Consider the following 10,676-nt stretch of genomic DNA (forward strand, 5'->3'; position numbering starts at 1 on the left):
TAGACCAGGCTGGCCTTGAACTCAGAAATCCGCCTGCCTCTGTCACTTTTCTCTTTAAACCCCCCAAACACAGGCAGTCTGCAGTTTGGAAAAGTTTACTCTGTAACTGAGAGGAGCAGTCACCTCAAACGTTCATCCAGAGGGGCTCGTGAACAGACCATGATCTGCATGGAGAGCCTTTGTAAACAAAGTCTACCCAGAGACAGATGACAGACTTCAGCTCCGATGCTGATTGGTTCCTCACTTGGGATCAACCCTGACACTCTGGGGTTTCAGATCACTCTAGGCTACAGAACTCTGCTTTCAGAAGGGGACACAGCAGGTGTGAGTCCTGGTGACTGCCATTACCTGTGCCTTAGAGATGGCTCTGCAGATCCCCAGCCTCCTCCTCTCAGCAGCAGTGGTGGCGTTGATGGTGCTGAGCAGCCCAGGGACTGAGGGCGGAGACTCCCAAAGTAAGTGCGGGGGCAGGGCTCTCCAGAGCCAGCACTCTGGGGGTCGTGTTCTGTGGGACCCTGGGGGCCCTGGGATGTGGGAGGGGGTGGCAAAAATCCTGGTTTTACCATAGACTTCCTTTCTCTGAAGAGAGGGCGAGACTCCATTCTCACTTCTGTGTTATAATATTGAGTTAGGATGATGCCTGCCACACAGGGCAAGCCTGGCATATAAACGGGGGAGGAGAAGGCAGAGTTTAAATCGACCACCAAAGATAAGACAGAGCGCGGGGTTGTGCGTGAGGAGGTCTTACAATACCAGTGCCCCCCCCCCCCCGCGTACATTGTCTGTAGGAAATGTCAGATTCTGAAATGGGGAAACAGGTGAGCCATGGTCTGTGGTCCTGATGTTTGAGGAGAACTCCTCACGTGGAGTGGAGGTTTTAGAGAGCAACTCTAGGCGTCTAACTCAGAGAGAAGCCAGTGACCAAGAAACCTAAATTTTTTGGTCAAATAAACCAGGACTCAAACACCGAGTTGGTAAATTGAATTTCCAAGAAAACACTAGGCCCAGAAGGGACATAGGCGATACATACCCGGGGTGAGCAGAGGTGTTCTAGTTCGGAGACTAAAGAGTATATAAAGCCCCAGACCCCTAAGTCGGTGCACAGAGGTGTCCAGTCTTGCAGTTACCCTTAAGATGCCTGGAGTGGGGCTGGTGAGATGGCTCAGTGGGTAAGAGCACCTGACTGCTCTTCAGAAGGTCCAGAGTTCAAATCCCAGCAACCACATGGTGGCTCACAATCATCTGTAACAAGATCTGACGCCCTCTTCTGGAGTGTCTGAAGACAGCTACAGTGTACTTACATATAATAAGTAAATAAATCTTTAAAAAAATGCCAGGCAGTTCCCAGAGGTTGTCTGTTTTGCAGTCTGGGCTCTCCTGAGGACAAGTGCCCCCTAGGAGGTCAGGGCCTTTTGCACACAGGAGAGAGTGTAGGGTGGCAGAAACAGGCAAATATTTTTATTTTTATTTGGATCCTAGTTTTATTAGTTCGCTGAGAATTTCGTACAGTTTGGTCATATTTACCCCCTCTGCCAACTCCACCCAGACCCACCCAAGTTTTGGTGTTCCTTAGTTTATTTATTTATTTATTTTCAAACGTACCAAGTACAGTTTGCGTTTCCTGAGGCGTATTCTTTTGAGGACGAGCTCGGTCGCCCCATCCCTCCCTTGCTCTTCCTTCCCCGGGTCGAACCGTCGCTCCGTGCTCCGCGGAAGCGGGGTCCTCACGGGCAGGGCCTCGGCCGAGGCCCCGAGGCCCGGCGGCCTCCAGAGAGCGGTCGCCCCACGCGGGGAGCCGTGGTCTCCGCGGTCCCCGCTGTCCCCCGGGCTGACCGCGTCCGTCCGCAGGGCATTTCGTGTACCAGTTCAAGTTCCAGTGCTACTTCACCAACGGGACGCAGCGCATACGGCTCGTGACCAGATACATCCACAACCGGGAGGAGTACCTGCGCTACGACAGCGACGTGGGCGAGTACCGCGCGCTGACCGAGCTGGGGCGGCCGGACCCCGACTACTACAATAAACAGTACCTGGAGCGAACGCGGGCCGAGCTGGACGCGGTGTGCAGACACAACTACGAGGGGCCGGAGACCCACACCTCCCTGCGGCGGCTGGGTGAGCGCGGCGGGTCCCGCGTGAGGCGCTGCCATGGCCTCCTTCCTCCCGTCTGCCCTGCCCCACCGGGCGCCTCCTTGGAGTCTCCCTCCTGTCTCACCTCTGCCCTGTGCCCTTTGCCCCCTGAGGCCCAGCTGCCCTCTGACCCCTGGCCCTGCTGTGACCTCAGCCCCTGCCAGCGCCAACTCAGGGAAGCTAAGCCGGGGAGAGGGTGCTTGGTGGGCGGTCATGGCGGTTTGGCACCTTAGCTCTGGCGTCCTGTGGTTTCTCCCCGCCACGCTGTTTCCCTGATTTCCCCATGTCCCTTGAGGGCCACGGTTGTCTTGTGAGGGCTGTTTGCTGCCTGGCACTGACTGAAGGCATCACTGCCATTTTCCTTGTTCTCTGAGGGAGACTGTGTTGACTTGGGCCACACTAAAAGTTTCTGATACAAAATCTGAGGAACTCACTTCCGTTTCCAATTCCATTCCCTGGTACCCCCAGAGCCTCTCACCCGGGATGCCAATTAAAGCGTCGTCCTGTTCAGATTTAATCTCCTACATTAGGACTAACGCTCAACTCAAGGCTGCTGAACCTTTCCCCCCTTGCTTTCTGAGAGGCCTTGTTATTCAACTGTTCGCAACTGATTCCTCACAGCAGGGGAAGGCTTTGATGGCCGCCAGGAATTAACGGAGAAAACCAGAGCAGGGAGAGGAGACAGTGAGAGAACATAGTGTGTTCTCAATTCATGAAACATGTTAAGTATGTATGCTGTTTTCAACGTGAAGGGATAACAGCACCCGGGGAGAAGGTTTCTGAGGTAGTGGGCACAGTGTATCAAGGTCAGCCTGGAAACATGGCTGTCCGACTCTGCAGGACAGTCTGAGGAGATGAAGGATGTCCTACTGCAATCATTTTTGCATCCCCCCCCCCAAATTAGCTTGAAATCAGAATCAGTTTTTCTTTTGTCTTGCTTGTTTTAGAAAAACAGTTTATTTTTATATTTTTGCATAAATAAAAATATTTTATCTACACATAAATTTAAAAAATACACAGCGGGTTTACAAAAAAGGTTGCTGTGAGAGGTCCTGGCTGTCCTAGACCTTGCTCTATAGGCCAGGCTGGGCTCAAACTCATAAGAGATCCTCCTGGCTCTACCTCCTGAGCGAGTGCACCACTCTTCTTGTTGTCTTACTACATTTCACATTGTATAGGAACAGGGCCACACTCTTATTTTCCTAGTGACTTAAGTTTGTATTTGTGGAGTTGATCTTAATTCACTGTTAGAACCTAGGCATTCATTCCCACCCTGCCTATTCCCGGAGGGGAGCCTCCACGTGGCCTCAGGTTTCACTCACTGTCTTTTCTGTCACCCTAGAACAGCCCAATGTCGCCATCTCCCTGTCCAGGACAGAGGCCCTCAACCACCACAACACACTGGTCTGCTCGGTGACAGATTTCTACCCAGCCAAGATCAAAGTGCGCTGGTTCCGGAACGGCCAGGAGGAGACGGTGGGGGTCTCGTCCACACAGCTTATTAGGAACGGGGACTGGACCTTCCAGGTCCTGGTCATGCTGGAGATGACCCCTCAGCGGGGAGAGGTCTACACCTGCCACGTGGAGCATCCCAGCCTGCAGAGCCCGGTCACTGTGGAGTGGCGTAAGGGAATGTCTTTTTCTTTCACTGTGGGCCCCACATGACATGAAATTTTAGCTGCTATTACCCCATCCCTCTGGTGCCGCCCACCCCATCACTTGTCTTGTATGGTCTCCTTCCACTACTGAGCTGAGACCTACAGGAAATTGTATCTCTCACCTCACAGTCAGGGCATCAGGAGAGCCCTGACCTGTCTTCTCAGACAGCGGTTCTGGAGATCACTACATACACTGGGGCCCTGGAACTTGTCCCTAATATCCAGAGGAATTGGCAATGATAGCTAGTGACTGGGTATTTTAGCTCAAGATTATAGATATGTCTGTGAGGTGCAAACACTCACATATCCCCTCCCCCACCACTGTGCTCAGAGCTCCTGGCCCTTCCTGGCCTTGGGTCAGAACACAGAACTGGGTCCTCCCAGCTCCCTCACCTCATATGGCTCAGGCTGGACTGTGGGCTCTCACTCAGGGCTGTTGTGACATGAGGGGACAAAAGCTGACACTGGGCTCTGTTCCACAGGGGCACAGTCTGAGTCAGCCCAGAGCAAGATGCTGAGCGGCATCGGGGGCTGCGTGCTCGGGGTGATCTTCCTCGGGCTCGGCCTTTTCATCCGTCACAGGAGTCAGAAAGGTGAGGAGCTCTGGGGAGCTGGGGGTGGTGGGCTGTGCTGCAGGAGGGAGCCGGGCTGTGGGTGGTGGGCTGTGCTGCAGGAAGGAGCCAGGCTGCGGGTGGGAGGACCTGGGGTACCAGGGGAGACACTGGGATTTGGCTTTGCTGGTTGTGGGACAACTACCATGGAGGAGCACAGCTACCGTGGAGGAGCTCATTCTGTAATCTCCATCACTGTCCACCACTCTCGCTCCTTTCTGGAAGTTTCCACCAATGAGAGTGCATAGGCCTTGCTGTCCTTCCTTCCAGTGACAGTTTCATCCATTTAGCAGGACACTGCTTAGGGTCTTAGTGAATACAGACAATGAGAGAACAGCTCCCGCTAAGCTACAGGACCCATTGTACCTCAGGCTGCATGAGAGAGCCCTGTGCTTATAACAATACCTTTCTCTATCTGACTTCTTTTTGCAGGACCTCGAGGCCCTCCTCCAGCAGGTAATATTTCGTCTCTTATCTGCAGGGTGGTGCAGGGGTGAGGGTGTGAGGGAAGGGTGTGAGGCAGCTGTGCCTGGCACAGTCCTGGTTCCCAGTCTGTCTCTGCTGTGGGGTTGACAGTGTCACAGCTGCTGTGTCACAGCCAGTGTCTATAGGAAGCTGCAGGGGTTGTCCCCAGCAGGAGGTTGCCACCATCACTTGAGTGGTGTCTTGAGTGGAGCCTGAGCCACGATTTTAGACACCAGGAAGTTGCCTGCTTCTTGCCTCACACTGGAGACTGTGACCGCGGACACTGACAGTGGCAGGAAGAGGCTGACTTACCAAAAGATCCTCCATATTCCCTGGGAGGATGGTGGCTTCTCTTTCATATCCCACATGTTTGTGTCCTGTGAGACTCTGTCCCCTCTTTAGCTGCCTCTTTTGCAATGGGGAGGAGGTGTCATGGCTGTAACACCGGCTGTCTGTGTCTAACTCTATGAGATTCAAGAGTCAGGTATGGTCAGGGCATTTCAGTGACTGCTCCCTCTCCCTCCTTACACTGCTCCCTCTCTCTCCCACAGGGCTCCTGCAGTGATTCAGTGTTTTGACTGAGTTGACTGTCTTAGATTGTAAGGCCTGCATGTCCCTGCTCTGAATTCCTGACTGCCAGTCTACCTGCCACTCTGTGACTCAGAGTCTTCCATGGTACTAGTGTATCCACCACCTCAGCTCTTGTGATCTGGAGTCCCCCAGTCTCCGTCTGTAGCTCTGCCCCTGGGTGATTCCAGAGACTCCATGTGTACAGCAGCACCCCAGGCTTTCTGTCTCCACTCTGTAGTAAACCAATGCTTATCCCCTCCTAGATTACAAATAAACGAAACTCAGACTCTGGTTATTGTATTTGGCTTTGATAGTTGCTGGGGCCATGGGTGGTAACCCTAATCTACTCTTCTAACTGCTGGCCTGGCTACCTCCTCAGCAGTGTACCCCAAAAACTTGCTGTATCTCCTGACCTTGTACCCATAGTATAGCTCTTCACATGGTGGCTTCCTCCCCTGCCCTCCTTCTTCCTCCTTCTCCTTCTCCACCCCCAACCAGGTAACTCAAAACCCACCAACCTCTAATTCCTCCAGTAATTGGCTATAGCCAATTTTATTTAATCCTTAGTTTTAAATTAAGGAACAAAATTTGCACAACAAATGCTTGTAACCCTTGATAATTCACTCATAGGCCTAGACTGTCAGATATAGAATTTAGCATTATAATAATAATACACAGCAACAGACCAAGCGTAAACACCACTGTCCCTCACAGGCTGCTGATGTGCTGAAAACATTTACCTCTTTTTCGTAATTAACATACTCTGAACTATTATATCCCAAACCTCCACAACTGAGCGGGATGGGTGGGGTTATGTGGGACAAGGTGACCCAGACAAACTGTGGGGAAGTAGCAGTTTCTACTACAAAGGTGACCAGAAGCACCCTGAACTCCATGTAAGGGCAGGCAGAGAAGGCAGGCGCCAGCTGTCACATCCTCATGACCGGGACTTCTGCTGTTCAGTGTGATGTTCTCACCCCAGCCTCCTTCAGACAGAACAGTTGGAGATGGATGCCGTGACCTCTCCACAGTGTCACATGTGTCCTGTGAGGTCACTCTGACTGACAGAGGCTCCCTTCATTTTCGAGAGTATATAGTAAACAATAAAAGCACCTTTTGCTGTTGCAAATGATAATCTTTTATTTCTGTTGCCCAACTTAGTCTTCTTTTGTTGCCGTTGTAAGGAAGCAGAGCTTTGTTTCAGACGTGACCAGACACATAACTGACGAGACAGTCACCTCCCTCAGCAGTTCCTCCATCTGCCCTGTCTCCCTTCACTGCATCTCCCGTGTGTGCGCACACCCTGTGCTGTGCTTGCCCTGTCTGTGATTCGTGTCTGGTTCACTGCCCTGAGCCTTTTCTCTGCGTTTTCCTCTGTCTACTTCTCTGTCACTTGTTCTTTCCTCTGTGTTTCTTTTGCATTTCTGTCTCCTGTGTCTCTCCTACCACCTCAAATCTCCTCTCTCTGTGTGTTTCTGACTCTGTCGTATGTCTACCAATGTTTTGATAATTTTAGGGAAACCCTAACAAATCTTGGGTAACATACGACATTGAAAAAATATTATCCTGTGCACAAAGATACAAAGAGCTGGCAGTGTTCATCCCTATTATTGGGGAAACTAAGTTTCAGAGACATAGCATGGAGACAGTTATGTCAGCCTCATGGAGTTCCAGATTTCCTCACAGTGTGTATGGTGAGTGGTGTGTATGTGTGTGTGTGGGGCGCTGTTAAGTAGTGGGAGCAGTTTGGTTTTGGTGGGCTTCTCACAGCTTGTGTTTATGGTCCGCTTGGAGATACATCTCTGGGCTTCCTAGATTCAATCGAGGTGGGAAAACCTACCCTAAATGGGCTGAGGTCCCAGAAGGGGAAAAACAGAGTAAAAGCAAGAGCGGCTTGTACATTCATCTCTCTCTCTGCTTCCTGATGGACTTCTGTGACCTCCCATCCTGCTACAGATCTTCCCTGTCATAACAAGCTGCACCTTCTTCTTTTTTTCAAGATTTATTTATTTTATGTATTTGGGCACACTGTCGTTGTCTTTAAACACTCATGAAGAGGGCATTGGATCCCATTACAGATGGTTGTGAGCCACCATGTGGTTGCTGGGAATTGAACTCAGGACCTCTGGAAGAGCAGTCAGTGCTGTTAACCGCTGAGCCATCTCTCCAGCACCAAGCTGTACCTCCTGAAGTTAGAATAGCCCTCGGCTCTGTAGCTCCTGTCAGGTGTTTTGGCAGAACAATGAGTCAAGTATCTAATGTGAGACCCAACAGAAGTGCTGCAGCTGACTGTGGCTCTGGGTCCCCTCACTGGAGGCTCCAGCTCACAGGTGCACAGGCACATGGTGTCAGCGCTGAGCTGACATTCTTAGGGGATGGAGCTCCTGTCACCCGTGAACATGGAGACTTCTGGATCTTAGTGCCATTCTCTACCTGTCCCTAGGGAAGTCACCACAACCCTGAGGGCTGGAGCACGCCCACAGGTTTTGTTTTGTTTTTTGTTTTTTGTTAACACAGGTGAGCCTCAACACTTGGTCTAGAGAGATGACGTTAGCAGGATTTTCCATTTGTGGACAAGGTCAGAGTGAGGAAGTTTCTCTTTTTATCTTATGTGGTCCTGGCTGCAATGCAGGCTGCCAACCTGGGATACTATGGAGTGTATAGACTGCACATGCTCCCCACCAAGATATATGTACACACACACACACACACACACACATACACACACACACGCAGAGAGAGAGAGAGAGAGAGAGAGAGAGAGAGAGAGAGAGAGACCTCAGAGGCTAGAAGAGGATACCAGATTTTCCAGAACTGTAGTTGCAGATGGTTATGTGTAGACATTAATTTTTTTGAACCTACTTTTAATAAATGTTCAACCTCTCCTCTAGCCCACCACCCAGCAGAGATAGTGGAAGAAAAATGTTATTAGAATATGGGAAAAATGGACCTGTTTTGCAATGGTTCTTTTGGGGTGAGCTCAATTTTCTTTGGCAGCAGTTCAGTCCCACAGCAAACAACAAATATGGCTCAGTAGCTTCAGACCAGTCCCCATGCAGTACATGCAGATACCACACATGAACCAGCAGCTGCAGTTCAATCCTAAAGAAAATGCAAGGCTCACCAACCTGCCCGAGGTCACTGAAGTGGCAGGAAGCCACAGGAACTTTTCTGAGCAGTTCTTTGGCAAGTTGCTCTCAATGGATTCATTACCACAAGCAGAGCTCAATCACACCATACAAGGCAAACCAATACATGTGTCTTTACTGAAGAATAGTGAGGCGGAGCAAACCAAATCAATGCTCTCTGCCCACTGTCTGTGGGATCATATTTATACTCTGTCACACATTCTTTTACATGTCTGCTTTAGCAAGACATCCTTTCACCTGTGTGCTCCAGCAAAACATCATTTGACATAACTGACTTTCCAAAGAAACTAGAAATTTCCATTTCAATTATGAGCCACAGGTGAGTGCTGGAGACTTAAGTCATTCCCCTTGCAAGAGCAGCCATGGCTCTTAGCCTGTGAGCATCTCCCCAACCCACCCCTGTCATGATAAAGTATAGTAAAGCCTTTGTGTCTGTCTTTGACTGAAATGCTTCAGCAAAGCCTTCCCCTCTCCCCTGGCATTTTATGTTTGGGTCAATCAGTAGAGGCTGAAAAATAGTTTTTGAGACTATTTAAACATTGAAGGAATGTTTCTCTAGAGAATCTGCACTTGGTGCTACATGAAGACTTGTAACTATAGCCACCTTGGTCCTAAGACATTCCTGGAAAACCTGTAGTTTTTACTTTTGATTATGAGTAGCCATGGTCACAAGGGAGTGTGAATTGTGTGGGTTGTCTGTTCTCACAGGCAGCAAAAACAAGATAACTTTGGTAGCTAGAACCTTTCCCAGCCCCAATTAACCTTATTTAATGTTTGAATAAAGTAACTGGAGTGAGATAGCTGGATGTCAGTCTTTCTTTAAAAGGCTGGACCCCTCTGCTTTTTTGAGAAATGAAGGCTTAGCATCTTGGTGAGTTTCTCTCTCTACTTTGGCATCTATGACCAACATCAATCAATAAATGATGCCCAACATTGTGGACCAAGATGGAGAGGAGTCTGGGCTCACTGGGACTGGAGGTAAAAGAAGTTGTGGTTATAAGAAGGTAAGTGTGTCTCCAGGATTTGGACAGAGGTCATGTGAAATTTACCAGCTTGTCTGAGTAATTTCTCAAGAGCAGAGGCATGTGCAGTTAGTTCAGTGTTTATCAGAAGTTAGCAGAGTGAGAGTGGAATAAAGATTATTGAGATCTTTATATTAGTTAAACAACATTGTCTATGATTTCAATCTACTCCAAATGTTCAATTAAAATCGTCAGTATGGAAACAAGTGCTAAGGTCTTTAAGATGGGCCCACCAGAGTGGAGAGGAATTACCTATGCGGATTTGGTCTCTATGTACTTTTATTTCAAATGCCTTAGAACCATTACAGAGTGAACAGTCAGAAATATACAGATCTAATGTATATCAGTGTAGGATTATCAAGATAATCTGTCAATAAGTGAAGAAGTTACCTCAGAAGAAACTGGAGGTGAGACAGGTGAGGAGGAAGGAGAGGAATCTCCCCTCTTCAGATGAGATAGGACTAGAAGAGGAAGATACTGAATTTACTACACAACCTCAAATACTAAGAAAACAAATAGAAAAGCTCTTGAGAGAAAAAGGTTATTTCCCAAAAGACAAAGAAGAATATGAAAACTAAAAAAATCCAGGTGTTTACATAAGAATTAAACCAAGCAGAGCCCTTCTTGTTAAAGACATTAAAGTGTTTAGTGTCTTTAAGGTATTGGGACAGAGTTGAAGAACCAGGGAAAAAAGACTAAATTTTTTGCTAAAATTACTCAACGTCCTGAGGAGGCTTACACTGAATTTTACAAAGATGAACTTCAGCAGTGCTAAGATCAATAGCAGATCCATATGTAAGAAATATGCTATCTTTGGCTTTTGAAAATGCAAATAAAGAATGCCAAAAAGCAGTAAGACTATTAAAATCTCAAGGCGCCTCGCTAGATGGATAAAAGCTACGGCTGATATTGGATCTCCTGTATACAATGCAGCTTTAACTGGACAAGCTTTAGCTAAAGGTATTATTTAACTCTTAGAGAACATGATGCTTTAACTATGGGAAACTTAGAGATTTAAAAAAGAATGTAAACCAGGCAGTGGAGACACACACCTTTAATCCCAGCACTTGG

General features: G+C 48.7%; 1 protein-coding gene across 1 annotated transcript; it reads left to right on the forward strand.

Annotated features, from left to right (window-relative positions):
* The first annotated feature begins 276 nt into the window (after nt 1–276).
* LOC110335433 (H-2 class II histocompatibility antigen, A-S beta chain) lies at nt 277–5,725 on the forward strand. The gene is made up of 6 exons (XM_021217580.1): nt 277–455; nt 1,849–2,115; nt 3,473–3,754; nt 4,271–4,381; nt 4,832–4,855; nt 5,416–5,725. Exons 1-6 carry the CDS (start codon nt 362–364, stop codon nt 5,427–5,429), a joined length of 792 nt encoding a protein of 263 aa, XP_021073239.1. The 5' UTR covers nt 277–361; the 3' UTR covers nt 5,430–5,725.
* The last annotated feature ends 4,951 nt before the right edge of the window (nt 5,726–10,676 follow it).

Source organism: Mus pahari, chromosome 18 (genome assembly GCF_900095145.1).
Source record: "Mus pahari chromosome 18, PAHARI_EIJ_v1.1, whole genome shotgun sequence".
Lineage (NCBI taxonomy): Eukaryota > Metazoa > Chordata > Mammalia > Rodentia > Muridae > Mus > Mus pahari.